This window comes from Diabrotica virgifera, chromosome 8, assembly GCF_917563875.1.
Source record: "Diabrotica virgifera virgifera chromosome 8, PGI_DIABVI_V3a".
Taxonomy (NCBI): domain Eukaryota; kingdom Metazoa; phylum Arthropoda; class Insecta; order Coleoptera; family Chrysomelidae; genus Diabrotica; species Diabrotica virgifera.
The window spans coordinates 191,906,856-191,932,936 of NC_065450.1; the positions used below are offsets into that span (position 1 = coordinate 191,906,856).

General features: G+C 33.3%; 1 protein-coding gene across 1 annotated transcript in view; it reads right to left on the minus strand.

Moving 5' to 3' along the window:
* Positions 1 to 1,557: 1,557 nt before the first annotated feature.
* The window catches only part of LOC126889623 (gastric triacylglycerol lipase-like), a 55,246-nt gene continuing 30,722 nt past the window's right edge, over positions 1,558 to 26,081 (minus strand). Inside the window, exons 6-7 of the mRNA XM_050658097.1 lie at positions 10,458 to 10,685; positions 1,558 to 1,853 (exon numbers count right to left, since the gene is read on the minus strand). Of these exons, the coding sequence (XP_050514054.1) occupies positions 1,656 to 1,853; positions 10,458 to 10,685 (426 nt within the window). The 3' untranslated portion in view covers positions 1,558 to 1,655. The remainder of the gene's footprint in view (positions 1,854 to 10,457; positions 10,686 to 26,081) is intronic.

Below are 26,081 nucleotides of genomic sequence, written 5' to 3' on the forward strand. Positions count from 1 at the left end.
ACAACCCCTTATTCGAGCCCTTTAAACCCACCCTAATTAAAAACTGAGGGATCTTACGGAATTTAGTTTACACAGTCTTATAACTCTTCAAAAATCCTACAAAGTCATTTCTGAAAAAACTTTTCGCCGCCAAAAATGAAGCAGCTATGTTTATAAAACGAATTTTTTTTTTCGAAAAATTCGGATAGCCCACTTATGGATCATTTTCAATGTATGTATAATACCACAGAACCGGTTCGTATACTGGAAGATTACTTAAAAACTATTTGTATTTGTATTTGTATTTGTATTTGTAAATTCGTATTTTTGTGTAAATAAATGTTTTTGTAATTCTTTAATTCTGCTTTTTTTTCTGTATAGACCTATTAAAATATCTACTTATAAAAACTGTAATGTTATTAAGGGTGGTTTTTAAGGGTTGAGATATTATCATATTATGTCCTAAAGTATAAAACAATCATTATTTAACAAATCAAAATCAAATTTTACCCATATTAAAGTTTACAATATTTTTATATAATTTTTGAAAATAAGGGGTAGTTTACACCCCTAAAAATAATCAACGCCCTTAAGCATGATATAGAATATGAAGTACAGGGTGAGATGATCATAATCCCAAATTTTTATGTAAATCGATGAAAGCCGAAATAATTCGTTTAGGATAAGTATATTTTTTAAATATATCTCCAACAAGGGTGGTTTTAAGGGTTAAAATATTATGATAGTATATCTTAAAGCATAAAACATTCATTACGTAACTAAGAAGAACCAAATTTTGACAATATTAAAGTTTAAAATGTTATTTTATAATTTTTTACAATTAGGGGTAGTTTTTACCCTTACAAAACCAAAAGCGTACAACAGCTCAATATAGAAAATGAACTAGAGGTTGTAATAAGCCTAATCCCAAATTTTTGTAGAAATCAATGCTGGACGAAAAAATTGCGAGGTTTTGTCATTTTTTCAGCTTCATTTCCTCGACTATAAGTCGCTTCCTGATTACTTCAAAGGTTAGAAATCCATAAATTAATAACCGATTTTGAGTAAAAGAAATTATACACGAAAAAAATCTAACCGTTAAAACACAATGATTTTAAATCAACGAACTGTCAATTTTAAATACAAGCAATCTTCCAGTGTTGCCAGTTCCTTGTTCTCGTATCCTGGAACGAGCAGCGTGACGCCACTTAGCGTGCCGCGCTTTTCGTGTTGGATAGCTGGCGATCACAACTTTAAATGTTCATTGTAAATGAAATATTGCGATTTGAGGGTTGATATTTGGTATGTGTTGTTTCTATATGTAGACATATTTAATAAATAAATAAATAAAAAAATATCAAGATCCCTATTGTAAGTACCTCCTCAACCGTCCAGTATTGCAAAGGGCAGGACTCAGAAAATCGTAGCTGCACTGCCATCCGATATCTCCTGGTCTATCTCGATCCACCCTCCTTTATCGTCTTTCTACCGACCAAATAAGAATGAAATTCTAATTTTAAGAATATTTAAATTTAAATTCGCATGTGATTAGGATTATTGGTAAAATAAAATGTACGATTCTTTTAAATAAACTTTACTAAAATAACTAAGTACTTCTCATTTACATTACAATAAATAACAATAAATTTTAAAAATAATACAATTTAAAACATCTATCAAATTGTCTGTTGGGTAGGACAAGTTGGATTAATTTGATCTAATTGATTGTTTATTATGGCCGCTAATCGTTGATTTAGGAGTAGTAACTGATCTTTATGGTTAATGAAATTGTCGTGCGCAAATTGGGTGTCTGAAACTCTCATAAATCCACATTGACAATCTGATCGTATTTTATTATACGCGAGTAGTGCATTCTGAAAGAAACATAAATATAATTAATACACCACAATTGCAAAAATAGATAAAATAAAGTACCCCGCACAGTACTTATGGATGGCTTAGTGTGAAAACCTCGTATCTCATTTTTTTTTTTTTGGAAATAACTTTTTGGTGGTTCTAGTTTGAAAACCTTGTATCTCACGATTTACAGCTGTTAGAAAAAATTCAAATACACTAGACTATTTTCTACAGCCAAAAAAAGAAACCACGTATATCAATAATTGCTCTCTTGATTTAGTGTGAATACCACGTATATTTATAACCAAGAATTTGGTACTTAATTTGGAGTGTTTGTTTGAGAGATTTGACTTGGAGAAATGTTTTTTGTGAACATCAAAAGGTAGTCCTGCATACAGAAACATTTTGTGAACCTTAAATCAAAACATTTGTACTGTATCAACCTAGTATTTGGAGGTGTGCAATAAGCTACGAAAACTGAAAACCTCGTAAATAATAATAAACACAACCTCATTTGAAATGAAAAACACGTATATCAAGATATTCGTGTTTATCATAGTTACTTGGGCAAAGGCTCTATATACTGCAAGGAGATTTACGTGTTTTTCATAGTTAATATTTTTATTTCCAATTTACTAGCAACATTTCACACTTTTAGCTCTAGGCCAATATCAGATATTTGTCTCAATGTGCTCAAATTAAAAATACGTAACGGCAGTTTTTGTTTTTAGGTTATAATATGCAGAAAACCAGTTTTTTGCCTCTCCTGTAAAATTGTAATTTAATGAGATACGAGGTTTTCACACTAAGCCATCGTATATGGAAATTAGGTCCCAGTGGATTTTGTTCATGCTTTAAGAAAATACTCTTTAAAGTATTGTGATGAATAGTTCTCATGGGCACATTTTGATCGTATGGAGGATATTCAAGATATAGCGGCACAAACTCGGAAAATTATAAGATTTACTGTGCATTCCAATTCCCTGAGTTACTGGTTGTCTGGCAACATGTAGAAGTTTGGATCAAAGAAAAGTACTAATAGTCTAGGATTTTTTCCTGTCTATCCAATGGCAACCTCTACTTTGACCTTGACCTTCAACGGACGTCAACTTCTACAGTTTCGAGGGTTTTCGTCATTAAATTGATATAAACAGTTTACTCGTGTTTTTGGGATCGCTAAACACGAATATGCCTCCAGAATTGACCTCCGGAGTACGTGGTGGCCAGGGCCACTGCAAAGGAAGTCATCTTTTAGAGTTTCAATGGTTTTCGGCATTTAATTGATGCAAATGAATTACTGGAGGATTTTTTGAGATCGCTAAAAACGAATATGCCACCAGAACCGACTAACGGAGCATCTGGTTTCCAAGGTCAATGAAAGGGGCTCCTGGAGTTTCGAGGGTCTTCGGTACTACATTAATGCAAACGGATTAGTTATGGGATTTTGGGGTTGCTAAACACGAATAAGTGATCAGCAGAGACACAGGAGCACCTGGTGCCTAAGACAGGTTTTCTTCTAGAGTTTCGAGAGGTTTCGGTACTAAATTGATGCGTATGGATTACTCTTAGTTTTATGGCGTTGTTAAACATGCATACACTATCAGATCCGACCCACGAATAACATTGTGCCTACGGCAAGTCCTTTTCCTGAGTTTCGATGGTTTTCGGCATTAAATTGATAAAAACGGATTACTCATGGCTACTTGGGGTCGCTGAACGCTAATATACCATCAGATCCGACCCACGGGGCACCTTGTGGCTAAGGTTATTTTCTCGAGTTTCGAGAGTTTTTGGCATTAATTTGATACGAATGCATTACTCATGGCTTTTTGGAGTTAGCCGAGTCGGGATAGCATTTGACCTTGGATTAGGAGCTGCCCCAAATTTTATTTTTCTAATCTTTAGGGAGGGTCAATATTAGTATAAATTTAAAATCTCGACTGAATTCCACTGTTGCGTTAGCCGCCATCTTGATTTTAAACGAGAACCGTTTTTGCCATATCTCCGCCATTTTAAATTTTTTGAGAAAAAGTGTACAAACTGAAATTGTTGACAATATGATTTTCTATAATTTCACTTATTATAATTTTTTTCGTGCGGTCAATATTTTCCGAGTCATGAGGGGAAAATAGTGACAGTTGGAGCATAATTATTGAATTACTGAATTATCTCGTTTATTATTAGTTCTACAACAAATATTTACCTATAAAAAAATGAAGAGAATTAAATTTTGTACAAATTTGACGCCGTTAATTTTTTTGATAAAATCAATATTTAAGGTAGTACGTATGTGGTAAAGGTGCGAGCGTAAGACCTGATTGGTTTTTTTAGCAATGGTTTTTGTTCAATATCCCCGCCATTCTCAACTTTTCGACAAAAAGTGTAAGAACTGAAATTGTTGCAATTACGATTTACTACAATTTTTCGAGAGAACCAGTGGCGGGTCTACAAGGGGGGAAATGGGAAAATTCCCCCAACAGGGTCCAAAATTAAAAAAAAAATTGTTGGGACATCACGACAAAATACTTACATAAAACTTAAAATATCGACAAACAAATTCAACCAATAAAACCCGCTAGTTAATAAAATGAAGTGAACTTAATGTATATAATGTCTTTTTATGTCTTTTATATACTTAGTTTGGTTGATGTTTCATTGGAAGTTTCAAAAATTGTGTAAAATATAAATTGTCTTTATTGTTCTTTATGTACAATTATGTCGTAAAGTTAATAATAAATGAGACAATTCAATAATTATGCTTCCCTTCCGCTTCCATTATTTTCCCCCTTAACTCGGAGAATATTGATCGTATAAAAAAATTGTGCCAAAGAAATTGAAGGAAATTGCATTTCCAACAATTTTCTTTCCCACCATTTATATCGAAAAGTTGAAAATGGCGGAGATATTAAGCAACAACAGTTCTCATTTAAAATCAATATGGCGGCTAATGCAACCGCGGAATTCAGTCGAGATTTTAAATTTACACTATTATTGATCTCTCCTAAAGGATATAATTATAAAATTTGGGGCAGCTCGGATACAAAATTCAATTCAATAATTAGGCTCCCCCCCCCACCACTTTTTACTATTTTCCCATGTAACTTGTAAAATATCAACCGCATGAAAAAAATTGTTAAAAAGAAATTGTAGGAAATTATATTTTGAACAATTTTAGTTGAAAATGGAGTAGATATTGAACAAAAACAATTGCTATAAAATCAATCCGGTCTTACGCTCGCGCCATTACCGCATACGTACTACCTTAAATATTAATTTTAGCAAAAAAATTAAACAGATGAAAATTGTGTAGAATTTAATTCTCTTCATTTTTGTACAGGTACATATTTGTTGTTAAACTAATAATAAACGAGATAATTCAATAATTCAATAATTATGCTCCAACTGTCACTATTTTCCCCTCATAACTCGGAAAATATCGACCGCACGAAAAAAATTAAAATAAATGAAATTAGAGAAAATCGTATTTTCAACAATTTCAGTTTCTACACTTTTTGTCAAAAAATTGAAAATGGCGGAGATATTGAGCAAAGACGGTTCTCGTTTTAAATCAAGATGGCGGCTAACGCAACGGTGGAATTCAGTCGAGATTTTAAATTTTTACTAATATTGACCTTTCCTAAAGATTAGAAAAATAAAATTTGGGGCAGCTCCTAATGCAAGATTAGGCCTGTTATTCGTCTAACCCGACTGGACTAAGTTGCTGAAAACGAATACGCCATTAGAGCAGGATTATGTTTTATATCCTTTTTAAAATTATAAATGGAGATATTCAAGATCCAGAGTTACTAAGTTTAATAAGTTCCAATGTTAATACTAGAAGAACTCGTAACACTGGGATCTTCAACATTCCATTTCACAATACAAATTACGGTCAAAACGAACCCATTACAAGAATTTTGCGAACTGCCAATGAGCACAGCAACAGTTTAGAGTTATTTGGAATATCTACAACATTTAAGAAATCAGTTGAGATTTTGAGCATTACTTAATAACTTAAGAGGAAACAGTAGCGATCAACAGGTAGCGAAAACGCGTTCCAAGATTGTGGCTGTAATTTTGAATATTTTTTCGAGTTATTTGCCACACGTACATATTCGTAATATAATAAAGAATGGCGGTACAGAGCCCAATTTGAAAAATATATTAATATGTGGAAATTACTCTGTAATTACATACAATATTAAAAAAACGAGCCTGTACCGTCATTAAGAAGAACAAAAAAATACACTTCAAATAAACTTTTTTATCCGATGCCTAAATTTTGTGTCATTTTGGAACTACTAATGATATAAAAAATTTTAGTATTTCCAAAATGACACAAAACCTAGGCATCGGATAAAATACTTTATTTGAAGAAAGTGTATTTTTTTGTTCTTCTTAATGGCGGTACAGTAATGGCTACAAATTGTAGAACTCTTTTATTCCATTTCATTTCATATACTTAATGTGAGAGTCCATCAATCCCATGTTTTAGCACATGTCAGGTTATTAAATGCAAACGTTTATTAAGAAACAGACTAACTCCCGTGGGACATGGTAGATAGCCCAGTCAGTTAGAGTATAGGCGGGGATAGTTTAGATCGTGGGTTCAAACCCACCTAATGTGAGTTGTTTATTAATAAATAGCAATATGCTAGTGGGTAACTGCGAGACTTGCAAGACTCTTGCTGCAAGACCAAGACCAAGACCAAGACTGGGAGTGCAATACCAAGACCAAGACCAAGACCAGGTGTACTGGTGCAAGACCAAGACCAAGACTGTCCAAGTCTCGTCTTGGTCTTGCATTTGGGAACACTATTGGAGTCTCATCGGAGAGACGTAGGCTTGCTTCTCCATACTCGAAGTGACCAACAATGAAAGCTTAACCCCACATTGCAACTGACGTGTATGGATTAGATGACTAGCGACTAGCGTCATCTGGCAATTGAAAGGTAAAGTTTTCAATCCTAATAGCAACATTTATAATATTGAAAAATATTAAAAATATTACTAAAAGATTTTTAAATTGAAAACTTATTGGTCCATTTCCTTGGTGACACCTCCATGGCTTCTAAAAATTGGAAGCCAGATGGATGCTGAAGCGAAGAAGACAAGAGGGAATTCAAAAACGTACAATTCACGACCCCGTCTGTTCAGCTGGTAAATTCCAACGGAAAATGGACCTAGTTTTAAATATAAGACCAATATAAAAATAATATAAAAATTTCATTTTTATTCAGTTGCAATGCGAAAGCAAATCAATCTTATTTTTCACTTAGAATACGGAGCGCAGTCCAGCACTCTGAATCGAAGATTTTCGACTCTTATTGGATTCTCCGGACCTTTTATCCGGACCTCTTATCTGGAAAAAAATCACACATTTTTTTCCTTTTTTGTCACCCCTGTAGCTTATTAAACTAAATATCATAGAATTTTTCATGTAATGCAATCTTTCATTCTGCGTTTAAATTTTTCAAAAATACGTATTAGTTTTCTCAGGATTCGAAAAAAATGAATGCATATAAATAGCATAAGAGCCTAAATTTTGTACCGATCCCCTTAAGACAAGCGTTTTATCACACCCCGTCCAATACCGTTTTCCTAATTATATTTAATTTAATACTTGCTGAAAAATTTGTTTATAAGCCAAAAAATTTTTTATAACTTCAAAACATCCCTGATATGAGGCCGATCAAATTGTCCAATTTCAATTCTGTAAAATATGTTAAATAGGAATGGTGCCTTTTTATACCAAATTCATAGTTATTCTGGAATATTATAATTATTATGGTTATGATCGGACCTTCTTCTTCTTTAAGTACCGTGCCCAAATTTTTAGGCGTGGGTAGCTTCCATAACAATTTGCCGATATCGTTCTCGATCTTGTGCGGCATGTAACAATTGATCTGCTGATAAGCCAGTCCATTGACGAAGGTTTCGGAGCCATGAATATTTCTTTCGAACAATTCCCCTTTTTCCGTCGATCTTTCCATTGAGTATTAACTGCAGCATCCTGTATCTGCTACCTCTCATTATATGCCCCAGATATTCAAGTTTTCTCTTTTTTATCATCTTCATTAAGTCACCTTCGCCTTGACCTACTCTGTTTAAGACTTCTCTGTTTGAAATGCGTTGAACCCAAGATATTCTGAGCATTCTACGATACGACCACATCTCAAAGCCTTCTAATTTGTTCATCATGTTAACCTTCATGATCCAAGTTTCACAGCCATATAGTAATACAGGATACACATAACATTTTAGGAACTTGATTCTTAGTTGTAAGTTCAGCCGAGAGTTGCTCAGAATAGATCTAAGTTTCATAAATGCTCCTCTTGCAATTTCTATACGAGTTTTAATTTCTTCATCCGGATTTAGTGTCTCGTTTATCCAACATCCTAGGTATTTAAAATGGTTAACTTTTGTTATTGATTCATCATTGACAATTAGTTGCATAGGGCCGACGTCTTGTTTACTTACCACAAGTAACTTTGTCTTTGTTGCATTTATGTTAAGTCCGTTATTGGAGCATTCTCTAGTGACTCGATCTATAAGGAATTGAAGATCTTCGATATTTTCAGCCATGATCGCGGTGTCGTCTGCATATCTGATGTTGTTAATAGATTCTCCCCCGATTCGAACTCCACATTGTCCTTCCAAGGCTTCATTAAAAGTTATTTCTGAGTATACGTTAAACAAAGTTGGGGATAACACACAACCCTGTCTGACACCTCTTTGAATGCAAATTTTGTCTGTTTCTTTGCCGTCTACCAGAATAGAAGCTTCTTGATTCCAATATAGATGTTGTAAAAGTCTCAGATCTTTATCGTCTATTCCAATCATTTCTAGATATTCAAACAACCTATCATGTTGAACTCTATCAAACGCCTTCTCAAAATCTATAAAGCAGACGTAAATTGGTTTCTGTACTTCCCATGATCGTTGAAGTAATGTTAACATTGAGAACAAAGCTTCCCTTGTTCCCAATCCTTCTCTGAAACCGAATTGTTTGTTTCCCATTGTCTCTTCACATTTCTGCTTGATTCTATTAAGAATTATCTTAAGAAGTAGCTTGAGAGAGTGGCTCATGAGACTAATTAGTCTAAAGTCTTTACATGATGATGTATTAGGCTTTTTTGGGAGTGGAATAAATGTAGACTCTAACCATATCTGTGGCATCATGCCAGTCTCGTATATATGGTTATAAATGTTTGTTAGTTGTGAGACATTGTCGTCATCCAGAAGTTTGAGCCAGTCTGATGGTATTTGGTCAGGGCCTGGAGATTTCCCATTTTTGCTCTGTTTGATGGCTTTCTCTACTTCCGCTTTTAAAATACTAGGACCAGTATTCGTATACTTTGTGGTGTTAAGTGGTGGCCTCGTATCCAGGAAGAGCTCTTTTATATAGTTAGTCCATTCTTCCTTTTTTTCATCCAAGTCGAGAATTATTTTACCTTTGGAGTTTCTCATAAAGTGAGGAGTTCTTTTTCTCTGAGTGTAGGTAATTTCTTTAAGCTTTTTATGTATATTAAACTCGTCATGTTTTCTTTGTAGTTCTTCCATTTCACGACATCTTTGTTCCATCCAGTCCTCTTTTGCTCGCTTAACCTCGTATCTTATTTGTCGATATATCTCTCTATACCGAATCTCGTCTTTGTTTTTCCAATTCCTTCTTTGTTGAATAAGGTCTAGTATTTTATCGGTCATCCAATCCTTTTTCTTTATTGGGTCTTTTTCTGGTTTCAAAACTTCGTTTGCTATGGTGACCATGGCGGAATTCATGATATCTAGATTTTGACCGATATTTTCTTGTCCAGATCTTTCTAACTGTTTTTTAATCTCACGATTTATCTTATTTCCGAACTCATCTGTTTTTACGGCATTTCTTAGGAGTCGAGTATTAGGTTTCTTCTGCGTTGTGGGGGCTTTTATTCTTTTTAGTTTTAGTTTGAATCCAGCACAGAGCAGATTATGGTTAGTTGCTGCGTCTGCACTTGGGTATGTTTTTGCAGATGTAATACTGATTCTAAACCTTCTGTTAATGATAATGTAGTCAATTTGATTTCTGACTATCTTTCCCTCTTGATCAGCTGGAGATTTCCAGGTATATAGTCGTCTTTTAGGTTGCTGAAACAAAGTATTTGCTATAATGCATTTCTCTTCTATATGCGATATCCGATCTTATAATGATCGGACCGTAAATTGTTAATTAAAAATTTAATTTTTGCTAAATGGTTCGTTTAATTTCTACCGGCCGACGGCGTCTGGAAATATAATCTATAATATAACCAAAAAAGCTTTTATGTCTCGAAGTTATTTAATTATTGATAAATAATTACCTACCTAAAATTTTTGTTAAAAATTAAAGATTTTGTTGGAAAAATCCGCATTTTCCGAGGAAAACTTTCGTCGAAGCAAATCCGAAAAGACATGCCGCTATACAGAATTTATTTGCGGTGAATTTTTATTTAAGTGTTTTTGGTGCAACGTTAAAATCTTCTAAGTTATAGAGCAATAATTGAACAAGATTCGATTCCTGCAATAAAATTGCTGGTAAATAACTTTTCTTTGTATTTTTCTAATTTTCCCAGAGTAACAATTATTTTGTTTGATTGACTTACGGATTTTTCTGCTAACCAATCATTATCTGAAACAATATATGTAACTGGAACATTAATATCACTCAATGGATATTCGGGTGGTGTAGCGCTGTTATATGCCACCAGATTTCCGGCTGATCCATAGTCAAACTTCTGGAATCTTCCTGAATTAATTAGTTGTGCGTAATGAGTTATGACCTTTTCGCAAATGCTGTCTGGATTATTTGTAATTTGTATCGGACGCTTCTCCTGTAAAAATTAACACAATTAAAAACTGATTATATAATCCAGGGTAATAAGGTTTTTTTCCATGACACTTGAACAGCCAGGGTACTGAAGCGTTTTTTCGACAGGCAATACCTATAAAGAGCAAATTGTAACTATTTCCTGCATAAGATCTGGCGGCCATTTTTATTTATAAACAATTAAGTGTCAAAAAATGACATTTTTCACTTTTTTTCAAATCAATGGAAAACAGGGAAACTTATGGTTTTTTTAGTAAAAATATCTTCGAGATTATGGAAAAGCTTTAAAAGGAGGTATTACAAAGTTTGATATGCTCATTTATTGTTAATATAATTGCGAAAAAAGGTCGAAATTGCAAAAAAATTATTTTCGCAATAACTGTTGCAAAAATTAGTGTACATCTTTGAAATTTTTGTCAAGTAAGGGTTCTTTGGTGCTTAATATGTGATAAAATTTCAGACCGATTCATTCAATTTTTTAAATTTTATTCAAATTGTTTATCCCAGAGAGCATTTTTTTGCAATAAGATAAGTCAGAAGAAAATGACGTTAGAACCATTCCACAGGTGTCAAATGAAAGAACATGAGCTATATTTTCAAACTGGTTTAAAAAAAGTGAATAAAAATGTATTTATTAGTAATAAATAATTATGCAAAAGTATCGTAAATCATTCCTTATAAACTTTTTATTTTGTTGTATAAGAAATTATACATATTTATTACAATTTTTTATCAACTATGATATAGATAATATTGCTTGGTAGTTGTGCACTTAAAACATGGTAAAGAAGTTAATTTTTTTGGAAAAAGTTATTCAAAAAGTTTATAAAGAAAAATTGACGATACTTTTGCATAATTATTTATTACTAATAAATGCATCTTTTATTCACCTTTTTAATCCAAGTTGAAAATGTAGCTCATGCTCTTTCACTTGACACCTGTGGAATGGTTCTATGGTCATTTTTACTGACTTATGTTATTTCAAAAAAATGCTCTCTGGGATAAACAATTTGAATAAAATTTAAACAATGAAATGAATCGCTTTGAAATTTTTATCACATATTAAGCGCAAAAGACCCCTCATTTGACAAAAATTTCAAAGCTGTACACTAATTTTTACAACAGTTATTGAGAAAATATTTTTTTTGCAATTCCGACTTTTTTCGCAATTATATTAACAATAAGTGAGTATATCAAACTTTGTAATACGTCATTTTAAAGCTTTTTCCATAATCTCGAAGATATTTGTAATAAAAAAATCATAAGTTTCACTGTTTTCCGTTGATTTGAAAAAAAAAATGGGAAAGTGCCATTTTTTGACAGTTAATTGTTTATAAATAAAAATGGCCGCCAGATCCTAAGCAGGAAATAGTTATAATTTGTTCCTATATGTATTACCTGTCGAAAAAACGCGTCAGTACCCTGGCTGCTGAAGTGTCACGAACAGGGTATATTTTTGTCTTATTACCCTGACCTAATAATAGACCAGAGCATTTAGCACAAAATAAATCGATTTTTAAATACAGCACATAGAGACATGCAACTTATTGTATTGTGATCAGGATGATGTCAGGAAAAAAGTCTACTACAGAAAAATGGGTGGAAATTCATAGTTGAATTGTGCATAAAATGCATTCAAAAGTGCATAAACATGTCAAAATAAGTATAATAAGAGCTAGACTTTGTTATTTGGAGTTTTTTGGGGCCGCTAAAGACGAATACACCTTCAAAATCGACCACTGAAGTACCTGGTGCCCAGGTTGACTGCTAAGGCACGTCATCTGAAGTTTCAAGGGTTTTCGGCACTACATTAATGTAAATAGATTACTCGGGAGATTTTGGAATCGCTGAATAAGAAAACGCCAACAGAAATGACTTCCGGTGCACTTGGTGCCCAAAGACCCTCCAATATCCAGAAGATAACATGCCTTAACAGTTACCGTGGGCACCAGGTGGCCCTTGGGTCGGATCTGATGTATTAATTCGTATTCAGCGACCCCAAAATCCGCCTGGTAAGCTATCTGCATACATTCAAGAACGAAAACCTTCAAAACTCCGGACGATGACGCACCTTAGCAGTGACCATGGGCACCAGGTACTCCGGGGGTCAGTTCTGATTACATGTTCGTGTTTAGTAGCCCCTAAACGACCTAGTGTAATCTGTTTGCATCAATTTAGTGCCGAAATCGCTCGAAACTCTAGGAGATGACGTTATCCTAGGAACCAGGTGTTCCGGGTGTCTAGGGTAACGGGTCTACGGGTAAGTACAAATTTCTGAAAATTTAAGTACCATGCAGAAAAATGACAAATTTATGTGCCTTTTTATGATATTTATTGATACCCCTTTGATTGAGAAATCCCGGATACCAACAAATTGATCTAGCAGGTTTTGTTTCTATAGACCTCAAACGCAGTTGTGCATTTCCACCCATTTTTGTATAATAGACTTTTTTCCTGATATCATCCTGAACACAATACAAAAAGCTGCAAGTCTCTAGGTGCTGTATTTAGAAATCGATTTATTCCGGTGATTTTAGTGCTAAATGCCCAGGTCTATAAATAGTAGAAATAATTGGTACTAGTATTAGGCCTGGATCCCACGTACCAAAAAAAGTTTATTAATAGCAAGCTGAACATTTTTTAATAGCTTCGGTGTCTAATCGGACAAACCTTGATGTACGGGAACACTAGGACAGGGCAAGTTTTAAGTGTGAAACAGGTTATAGGTTTGGAACGTCAGACTATGAAAACGTTCCATGTATTTTGTCGGACAGAAGTTCCAATTAATTTGTTACCCTTTCATTGAACTTTCGTGAATACTAATATAATAGTAAGGGAACAAGTAATGGAACACGTATCTACTTTTGAATATTTGGGAAATATAATAACAGATGATGGGAAGACGGACTTGGCAATAAGTAATAAACTGAAGAAGGCAACTTACCTGTATTACTCTTTAAATAATACAATTTTTGGAAATTCAGAAATAAACAACAAAACTAAACTCAGAGTATATATCAGCATAGTAAATCCGATAATGACATATGGGGCGGAAACATGGATTGTGCAAAAGAAACATGAATCAATGATAAACGCGACCGAGATGAAATACATGAGAAGAATAGCCGGAGTTAAAAAGTTTGATAGATCCAGAAATGAAGATATAAGAAGAGAGCTGGAAAAAGAACCGATGAGGAAGATCGAAAACAAATAATTAAGCTGGTTTGGACACATACAACGAATGGAGCAAAAAAGACTTAAAAGAAGGTACATGAAGACAAAATGGGAAACAAAAGAAAAAAGGGATGCCGAGGAAGACATGGATGGACCAGATCCAGGATATAGGTGAAAGGAGACACATGAGTATGAGAGATATGAAGAACCTGGCCACCAATAAAAGCGATTGGAAGAAATGAATAAAAGGCGGAACCAGACATCCAACGCCCTGAAGGGCACTAAGGATTATAGGAAAGAAGAAGAAGAAGTATTAGGCCTGGATCCCACGTACCAAAACAAAGTTTATTAATAGCAAGCTGAATATTTGTTAATAGTTTCGGTGTCTAGTTGGACAAACTTTGATGTATGGGAACACTAGAACAGGCCAAGTTTTAAGTGTGGAACAGGTTATAGGTTTGGAACGTCAGACTATGAAAACGTTCCATGTATTTTGTCGGACAGAACTTCCAATTAATTTGTTACCCTTTCATTAAACTCTCATGCAAAAATCAGACTGCAATTTACCACCAATATAATTCCTGTCATTTTTGACATATTCTTCGGGTCGGATTTATTAGAATGCCCTAGTCCATGTGGTGAGACCGCTCCCGTCTAACAAAAATTTCTGATTCTGTTTCTTTGTGGATTCCTATTCAAAAATGTCCCCTTTAAACAAATCTGAAGGGTGCCGGGCGGAATTTTTGGGCAGAAATTGTTTAAACAAATTTTTTTAAGCAAATACAAAAGTTTACGTTTTTTTGCTCTGGAACATATATTTTTAGGTTTTTTGTGTCATTATAAGCAAGAAAGGTATCTTGTAATTTTTCTTAAAAATTGATAGTTTTCGAGTTATAGGCGATTTAAAATCTGAAAAATGCGAAAATACGCATTTTCGAGGCCTAAAAACTCATATTTAAATTAGTATTTTTTGGGTTGCCGGATACCTAAATTGAAGATTAAACATTCCGTGTTTATCCGATATTTTTGCCGGTGCGGCGGGCTCTATTTCAAAAATCTCATATTTTCCTCCGAAAAATATTTTTTGATATATTCTAAATAAAATAAGTTTCTTGACATTTTTCTCAAAAATTAATAGTTTTAAAGTTATAAGCGATTTAAAATCCGAAAAATGACAAAAAAACGCATTTTTGGGTATTAAATCGCTTATAACTTTAAAACTGTTAATTTTTTAGAAAAATGTCAAGAAAGTTATTTTATTTGGAACAGTCCAAAGAATCTAGAAAAAATATTTTTCGGAGGAAAATAGGAGATTTTTGAAATAGAGCTCGCCGCACCGGCAAAAAAATCGGATAAACACGCATATTTAACAATTAAAAAACAACAATATAAATTAAGGTTAGACGCAATCACTCTTCAGAATCTGTAAGCTGAATGTCTAAACTTCAATTTAAGTGTCTGGCAACCTCAAAATGCTAATTTAAATATGAGTTTTCAGGCCTCGAAAATGCGTATTTTCGCATTTTTCAGATTTTTAATCGCCTATAACTCGAAAACTATCAATTTTTGAGAAAGTTTATTAGATACCTTTCTTGTTTAGAATTACCCACAAAACTTAAAAATATATGGCCGGATCAAAAAAAAAATATCTTTGTATTTGTTTAAAAAAATTGTTTATGGGCCATTCCACGAACATATGCCTGTTTTGGATTACTTCGACAATGAATATTTTACTGTGCAACATAAGAAGTACGAAAGTAAATGGCGCTAATATTTATTCCAATAAACAACAATGTAATTTGCAATTTACTTTCGTTCTTCTTATTTTGCACAGTAAAATATTCGTTGTCGAAGTAATCCAAAACAGGCGTATGTTCGTGGAATAGGGTATAAACAATTTCTGCCCAAAAATTCCGCCCGGCACCCTTCAGATTTGTTTAAAGGGGACATTTTTGAATAGGAATCCACAAAGAAACCGAATCAGAAATTTTTCCAGACGGGAGCGGTCTCATCACATGGACTAGGTGAGCATACATTTTTTTCATTCGTACATATTAATATAAAGTTTGCTATTGATTAAACTTAAAAACAACATACTAGTTTCACAAGCGTAAACTTGTCAGGATGACAAGTTTCACAATTAAAATCACGTTCCACAATTAAAACTCCCCCTGTTTCAGTGTTCCCGTACATCAAAGTTTGTCCGACTAGACACCGCTAACCACTTAATCAAATATGGTTTACTTTTGTTTTTTTAAGACCAATAGTAACCGAGCTATACTTTATATAGATTAGCTGTTGTTCGTCAAACGTCAAATTTTGTAGTTTCAGTGTTAAAGGACGGGAAAATATGCATTTTTCGAGGATAACTTATTAAAACTAATATAAGGTGTTTCAAGAGGTCTATATTAAAAAATAAAAAGGAAGTCTTTACAAAAATTGGGTGACTTATGATGAAAAGAAAGTCAGTCCCTATGTTTTTCAGCGAGAAAGTGAGCGGAAAAACCCCCTAATTATTAACCTAAATAGTCATTTATCTTATTCAGTCTTCTTTATTTGTGTATTGTTAATATATTGTAGAAGTTTGACCCGCTTAGAATGATTAGTTTTAAGAAAACTGGAGTTAAAATCAAATATTGAATTTTTGTAGTTTGCTAAAAATGCCATTTTCTTCATAATAGAAAGACTAGCATCGGAGAGACGAACAAATGCTTATAAATGAAGCTGTACATTCTTAAATTCACAATAAGGCGGATTGCGAAAATATTTTGTACAACAAAAATTGAGTGAGATATTGATAATTAAAACTTGTATTAAACTTGTCTCTGTAAGTACCAATGAACTGTCAATACGGATGGAATAGGCACGAAGAAAATTAATGCGGCCACCATACAGGAGAGATGTCCTAGAAAGAGACAGACAATGTGCTGGAAAATTTGACAGGCCGTGTATTAATTTCAGTTGTCTATATCAACTTAAATCGGAGAAATGGACCTCATATTTTAACTTGGTATCAGGGCTGTATTCAGTGTTTCCAAATTTAAATACTTTTTCGTATTTAAATACGTCAGAACTCTCTTCTTCTTTAAAAGAAGTACTGGTTTTAATCTGTCTTTTTGTCATTGTCATTAATTGATACACAATAAAATTACTTATAATTATTAAATATATCATGGCGCAGTTCCAGAACCTACAAAATAGAATATGCCAGAAACAAAGACTAAAACCAGTACTTTTTTTTAATGAAAAAGAGAGTTCTGACGTATATAAATACAAATGAAGGGATTTAATGCGGTCAGGATGAGAGCAATAGCCAGGGAAAGAGGGAAGATAATCGCCATCTTTCGTAAACAAACAAATAATAATTGATAGTGGTAAACGGTAGTTGAAGATTGTAGTAATAAATATTTTACATCAAAAGAAATGAGAGACTATTTGTAGAGGATTGAAATCTATATTAACACGTACATTATCTGAAGTCGTAAAACTAATATTAATTCAGCAAATTTATTACCCTTAATTGACCTGTTGGAACCGTTTGGCTGTACCTAAAAGTGTTTATGCATTGTGGGAGTTTAGTTACAATAGAATAAATTGTATATACCTATGTAAAATTATTGATAAAATTCTTATAAAATTCTAAATATAAAAGTAACATAATAACATAATCAAGGACTTCTACACTTTATGTAAAACACTAATTTAGTATTTAAATAGTTTCAAAATTATTCAACTCCCAAATACTTCAGGAAAGTAGATATTTTTTTTGATAAATACAAATAACAATTCTGAAAAGTATTTAAACACCAAGTATGGCACTCTGTACTCTATTCACCCTCTAAATACAAAAAAGTGTTTAAATTTTGAAATATGTACTGTCAATCAGCCAGAGGCCTTAGCTTTATATAGGCAACTCAAATTACACGGCCTGTCAAATTTTCCAGCACATTCTCTGTCGCTCTCTAGGACCTCTCTCTTGTATGTTGGTGGTAATCTCGCTCCACTATTTGAATGGGACGGGGCCATTCCATCCGTATTAACAGTTCGTTGCTCTGTACTCAACTATAAAATACAACAATACAACAACAAACTGTACTCAACAACAATAAAAACTAATATACCCATTTGTTTACCCATAACCTCCATATTGAACAATTATTGATAGGTCATTTTAACACCCAATCAGAGCATGTATAAAGTTTCAGCTTTTTTTTTAACATCCAACGTTTATTGCAATCTGTCTGATCACAAACAATAAGCAATACATATAATTATTGAAAAATAACACAGATGAAAGCCGCCCATTGGCGAGCACTCAGTAAGACATATAACATTATATAATTTTAAAATAAGACATAACAATTACTTGGAACATAATATATAGATAAAATTTAGTATAGTGGACAGTTCAGACAATAAAAATATGATTATTAAAAGTCTAAGGAACATGAATAAAAATATGAAAGAAGTTTAAAAAATCACTAAAACTAAAACATGATTATTTCACTGCACTATGACACTGCACTCTGTTGTTGCTCTGATGTCCAGATGTACTGGAGGTCCAAAGGGTCAGGTCTTTTTAATCGTCTTTCATGAGAAATGTTGAGCAGGTCCGTGGCGAGTGGATTTGGATGGCAGGATAGTCTGGTCTTGTGACTAGAATTTACAGCAGATATTGCTTCGCTAACTGTTGGTAGCTGTAGGTCGTGGTGCAATCTTTGGTTCGTAACATACCAAGGGGCATTGCAGATCTGGCGCAACACTTTTGATTGGAACCGTTGAAGTTTTTGAATATTGGTATTACTTGCTGTTCCCCATATTTGTGCTGCATATAGCCACACCGGTTTTAAAATACATTTATAAATCATAATTTTGTTCTCCAGGCTAAGATCTGATTTCCTACTCATGTACCAATACATTTTCCTGTAGATTAGGCCGAGTTGAAGACGTTTCTTCCAGATGTGGATGCCCCAATTAAGTTTACTATCTAAATGAATTCCCAGGTATTTTACGGCGGTATTGACTGGTAGTGGAGTGTTATTTATAGAAACCGGAGGCGCGACACCTTTTTTTAAAGTAAATGTTATTTGTGTGGATTTTAAACTGTTGACTTGTACTCGCCACAATTTAAGCCAGCTCTCTAGTTCAGTCAGATGATTTTGCAATACCTCGGATGCTTCTGTTACTATAGGATTTGAAGCCATTATAACTGTGTCATCCGCATATGTAGCAATTGTTGTATTAATGGTGGTTGGAAGATCCGATGTGTATATTAAGTAAAGTGTTGGTCCTAATATGCTTCCTTGTGGAACTCCAGAACATATTGGAAACAGGTTAATAATTTCCCCTCCTCTTTTGACTTGAAAAAATCTATCTGTCAGATAGGAACTTAATAGTGAACTGACGGGATAAGGAAATATGGATTTAATCTTGGAGATAAGACCTACATGCCAAACTTTGTCGAATGCCTGTGAGACATCTAGGAATGCAGCTGTAAAGTAATTTTTGTGAACACAAAAGTTTCAGCTGAGCCCAGGACCAAGACGTTTGACGAATTCGCGTACATACAGGGTGCGCCAAACCTCTGGTTTTCTTTGATTACGGCTAAACTGTGAGATATACAAAAAAATGTTTATAACAAAACTAATATGTATCAAAGAGGTCTATATTCTAAAATTATTTTTGATTATACAGGGTGAGTCAGAACGACGGTATGAGCTAAAGGTTTATTTTTTTAAATGGAACACCCTGTATATTAAATCATTTTTGAATATACTATTTAAAAATATGAAAAATTTGTGTAAGGTCTTATAGGCCTAAAGTTATTAATTTTCGAAATATTTACATTTTTATTGAAAAAAATGGTAATATTTATAGGGTTGTGGATTATGTTTCCAAGGAAATAAAAATTTAAGTTACAGGTCAAAATTTTTAAAATATAGTGTTATTTTTAAATAATTTAATATTTTGTACTTTTAGCCATAAAATATACAGTGTGATCACTATTTGCAAATACAAAATTTTCTCATTTTTTTTAAATAGGACACCCTGTATATAAGTTTTGCATTTTGTAGTAAATTTTACAACCTTTCTTTTGTATTAGGTTGTATGTACCTAGCATGTTTCGTTTTGTAGATATTTTAAAAAAACTATAGATCTTACGTTTTTGCGGATTTTTTATTTAAAATTTTTTTTGCAAAAAAAATAATTATAATTTGGTTTTAGAAACATACACTAAAATATAAAATATGAAAATAAAAACGTAATTAAAGATTAAAATATATCGTATGCTAGTACAATTCAATTGAATTTAATAACTTTAAATTATTTTACAAAAAATATTTTACCGTATTAATGAATGCATAAATTAGTTACTAAATTAAATAAACAACCAAATTTTAAATCAACCGTAGTAATTTTTCTACTACAGCAACTTTCTTGTACCAAATTAATTGTTAATTAAATTGTATTTAGTTAAACTTTTAATTTACCTTTTAAATTTACTTACATACATCTTGAGAATATAAAAATTATTTTAAAGTATGCTTTGAACCAAATGAATGTTAAATGTATCAGCCAAATTATTTATTAATATAAATAGTATTTACTGGTGTCACAAAAGCTGGTAATACTTTTGTAGTTGAAATTTTTGTAACAATTTTTTATATTTTAAATTTTAATTTTTTAACCGAAAAATTTTTGGATATGACATTTGTTTTGGGCGAAACCATTAGAAATTATCACCAGCTTTTGTGACACGAGTAGGTACATAAATACTATTTACTTCTTAATATACTTCCATAACGTTCATTTGTTTCAAAGCATACTTTATACGTTCTCAAGATGTAGGTAAATTAAAAAGTTATTAGCTGATCTTTCTCGTAAATGCAATATAACTAACAATTAATTTGGTACAGGATGGAGTCCGGTCCTGATAGCAAGCAAATCTTACAGCTTTATATCACTCCTGACAAATTTATAAATTCAAGTAGTTAAAAGTTGAAATATAATTTAATTTTTACATTGTTTGCAAGATAAAGTTTAAATGTGACAGTGTGTTAAAAAACCAACGATTCTGTGAGTACAAAATTGCATTATTTATATCTAACCATAAAATCAGAAGTTAAAAGGCAATATTTTATCGATTTCAATCCAAATTATCGATTATCGACAACAACTTTTTGCTGATTCAAGTAATTAGGCTGCCGTCTAATTTTGTTAAGAGGCCAGGTCCGGCTTCAGATCCGCTGTTCCAATGCATGTAAATTTTCAACGGGACGATGGCTGAACCGGAATTAGCTACTACTTCACGAAATACACCGACTACGTCACATATCTCTTACTCTCATGCATTAAACAGTTTTAAACATCCTTCAAAAGACCAAGGTATCATACTTTCAACCATACAAGGAATACAAGTTTTCGAATATGTAAAAGCTGTTGGATCAATAGTACAGCCCAAAAACGTTATTTGGGCATCCAGAATCGCAAACAACCGCATCTGCATCTACCTCTCGTCTAAATATATAGTTGACCAATTTCTTAGCTCCCACAAACATGTAATTATTGACGGCAACCAAATTGAAGTAAGAAGATTAATAACTCCTGCCCAGAGATTAATCATATCAAGTGTATGTCCTACTATACCTAATAGCATAATTGAAGACCATCTAAAAACTATGGGTATAAAATCCGTCTCCAACATGACGTTTCTACGAGTAGGCATGCAAGACCCGGAATATAGCCACGTGCTTAGCTTTAGAAGGCAAATCTTCATAAGTCCTTTAGAAAATGCATCGATTCCTGACTCATTCCTAATTTCATTCGACAATACATCATATAGAATATACATTTCCATAGACGGTTTAAACTGCTCCAGATGCAAGACGGTCGGACATCAAGATTCTGACTGTCCTTCTTTATCATCATTAAGTAGTCCAATTAATCAAACGGAAACTGACCATCAAGTGAACGTACTCAACTCTGCCAATAAAGAATATAGCCAGCCAGAAGAACAACCACGGAAAGAACACGAAGAAGGTACCCAGACATTAAAGGAACCGAAACTTAACATCACAAAAAATCACGAATTAACATCAGCCACAAACGACCAAACCACTTCCATACAAACAAACAAAGAACTACAGATTTCGTCACAACCACAAATATCCCAAGATTCAGTAATTGAAAGCGATAGAAAAATCTCTGAAGCTATTCATGTTACTAAAAGACAAATTTCCACTTCTCCCGAAATCCTTGAAAATGACCTACCTCCTCCCACTACTGAAAAACAAAAAAATAAAAAGCCTAAAACTCAAGATTCTATTCCAGATATTCTCAATGAAATTAAAGAAAAAATTGAAAATAGAATCCCTTCCTTCACACTTTCTTTTCATGAAATATGTGATTTTCTGTCAACTTCCCTTCACTCAAAACATCCTGAACTTATTGCTAAAAATTATTCAAATGAAAGCGATGAAATCAAAGAAATTCTAAACTTTATATATTCTCAAACACAAAATAAAAGTTTAAAAAACAATATTACCAGATTGAAGAAGAAACTACTTCTAAGCAGTCTTTCTTCTACTGACGAAACTGACTACGAATCAAGTTCTCAAGTAAATAGTTAAAATGGCCAATAATACATTCATATTACAGTGGAACCTCAATGGTTATTTTACCCATATAGAATCCATCAAGCTTCTTATAAACGATTATCTTCCTTTAGTCATATGCATAGAAGAAACCCATTTCAAACATCAAAATGTAACATTAAAAAATTATGTTCCTTTTCTAAGAAACCGAGTTACAGATCATTCAAGCGGCGGAACAGCAATTTTCGTAAGGGATGACATAGAGTCAACCGAAATACAACTGCAAACAAACCTGGAAATAGTTGCAGTGTCAGTCACCCACAAAATGAAAATCAATATTTGCAACGTATACTTACCTCATCCTACTGATTTAGATATAACTGAACTAAGCAATGTTTTAAACCAAATTCCACACCCAAAAATAATATTAGGCGATTTTAACTGTCACAACAGTACCTGGGGAAGTAACAAAACCGACAAATGTGGTAATCTCTTAAACAATCTCATCGACAATTTAAATTTAGTGTTACTGAACACTGGCAAATCTACTAGGTTCAATTCATACAATGGTACATTTTCAGCTATAGATCTCTCTTTATGCAGTCCGTCGCTAGCTACTTTATTATACTGGGACACATTGGGGTATTTATATGATAGTGATCATTTCCCTATCACAATAAACATAGATACTAATGATATATTGACTTTTCCAATTCACCAAACATGGAAAATAAAGTCAGCTGACTGGGATTTGTATCGAACACTTATAGAAGGACAAACAAACAACTTTAATTTAACCAATACCGCAAACGAAAATCTGGAACTATTTAATAATATTATTATTTCTGCAGCAACAATCGCAGTGGGGAAAACAAAATCAAGTAAAAGGCAGCCAGTTCCTTGGTGGAATAACGAAATTGCGCAAGCACTTACTTTGTCTAAACACGCTTTCAACGTTTATAAGAAACATAAAACTATCGATAACCTTATAATTTTTAAAAATCTCAGAGCAAAAAGCAGACAATTGATCAAGAAAGGAAAACGAGACAGTTGGAAAAAGTATGTGGCTTCAATAAATCCTTCCACTCCCATAGGCGACATATGGAACAAAGTACGCAGAATAAAAGGAACAAAATACTTCCGAGGCATAGATACGCTATCATACAATAACCAAATGCATTCAAACAAGGTAGCTATTCCAGAAATACTAGCAGATATATATGAACTTAATTCTAGTGATTCCAACTATAGCATATCTTTTTTAGAATATAAAAATCTGATGGAATCGTCAAATATACAAATCACCGAGAGCGACAATCCAATAAACAAACCCATAAGTCTTCAAGAATTAGAATTTTGTTTAAGCGCAAAAAATTCGACGCCAGGACCTGATGATATCCACCCTCTTTTCTTACGAAATCTTCCTCTAAATGCAAAACTAATATTAGTTGATATTTTTAATAATATTTTCATTCAGCACGACTTTCCTGATCTATGGTCGCAAGCAACTATAATTCCAATCCTTAAATATAATAAACCAAAAGACGATCCAAATTCCTATCGTCCAATCTCACTTACTTGCTGTACCTGCAAACTTTTAGAAAAAATCCTTAATTATCGTCTTAAATGGTATCTCGAAAACAATAACCTAATAAGTATCAGACAAAGTGGATTTCGTACGGGTAGATCCACAACAGACAATCTAATAACCCTTGAATCAGCTGTACATGAATCTTTTCTGCACAATCAAAAACTTATTGCCGTATTTTTTGACATAAGAAAAGCTTTTGACACAACATGGAGACATCTTATACTAAAAACACTTCAAGAATGGAATGTCCAAGGGCATATGTTGTCGTTTATTAAAAGTTTTCTAGAAACACGAACTTTTCGAGTTAGAGCCAATGGATTCACATCTTCCAGACGAGTACTGCAAAATGGCACTCCACAAGGATCTACTCTAAGTCCTACACTCTTTCTGATTGCAATAAATAGTATTATACATCAAATAAAGCTGCCTGTATTTACTAGCCTATATGCAGACGACTTAGTCATTTATCTAAAAACAAATAATGTAACTCTGGGATCACATATATTGCAAACGGCCTTACATACAATTGAAAACTGGTCGCAAAACACGGGTTTTATATTTTCTGGCGAAAAGACACGTTATTTAATTTTTAGCAAAAGGAAAGACTATCCTAATATTCAATTAACACTTAACGGAGTTATGCTGAAGCAGTCAGAAGAAATAAATTTCTTAGGACTTTCTTTTGAACGTGACTTAAAATGGAAAAACCACGTAACGAATCTGCAACGTTCTTGCCAATCCAGAATTAACCTACTAAAAATGCTGTCAAATACCTCTTGGGGGGCTGATACAACAACTTTACTTAATCTATATAGATCATTAATAAGAAGTAAATTAGATTACGGCTGTTTATGCTACGATACTGCTAACAAAACATCTTTAAAAAAACTTGACTACATTCAAAATACGTGCTTGAGATTGGTTTTAGGTGCCACACGAACTAGTCCAGTAAGTAGTTTACAAGTTCTGGCTAATGAACTCCCTTTAAGCCAACGAAGGCAACTTCTATCACTGAATTACGTTGCCAGAATTTCAGCAAACAAAAGCAACGTAACCTACTCAACAATATTCTACAGAACAAATATATCTTCTGATCATTACGAAAACATTGCAAGAAATATGCTACCATTTCCTGAGCGAACAAAACGTATTGGTTTTAATTTAGAACAGTTCAGTCTCACTATACCCATTCATGTAAATTTTCCTCCCTGGATGATCAATCCTCCAAAAATAGATATGTCTCTAAAAGATCTCCCTAAACATTCCACACATCCTTTCCTTATCCAGCAAGCTTTTAAAAATTTAATTTCCAAATACCCAACAACTCATCGAATCTTCACTGATGCTTCCAAATGTGATGAAGGACATGCTGCAGCTTATATCTGCGGAAACATCAAGTCTACCGTACGAATCCCAACAAATTGTTGTATATATACCGGAGAACTTACAGCAATTCACCAGGCAATGAAAAAATGTGGTTCTATCCATGAAAGCAAATTTGTGATTATCACCGATTCAATGAGCGCATTACTTGGGATAAAACAGCTATATACAACTCACGCTATTCTTCTCAAAATCAAAGAAGAATTATCTTATCTACAGAATCAACAGAAAGATATTCTCTTCATCTGGGTACCTTCCCATATGGGAATAATTGGCAACGAGGAAGTGGACTCTCTAGCAAGCAATGCAACTACCGACCAAAGTATTTCTATCACAGATCAAATACCTTGGACTGATCACAAAGTAAATATCAAAGGTCATGTCCACAGAACGTGGCAAACTACTTGGGATCAGACTAACAACAAACTAAAAGAATGCCTAAGTCAAGTAGGAACTAAACTCATGTTACCAAGAAATAGAAAAGACCAAGTCATCATCAACCGACTCCGAATAGGACATACGTTACTAACACACAAGCATATCTTCAACAAGGAGGCCGCTCCGATGTGTACCAATTGCAACACGCAACTGACAGTGAAACATATAATTATCGAGTGTCCAGTGTACCAGAAAGAAAGGATCGCGTGTGCTCTTAGTG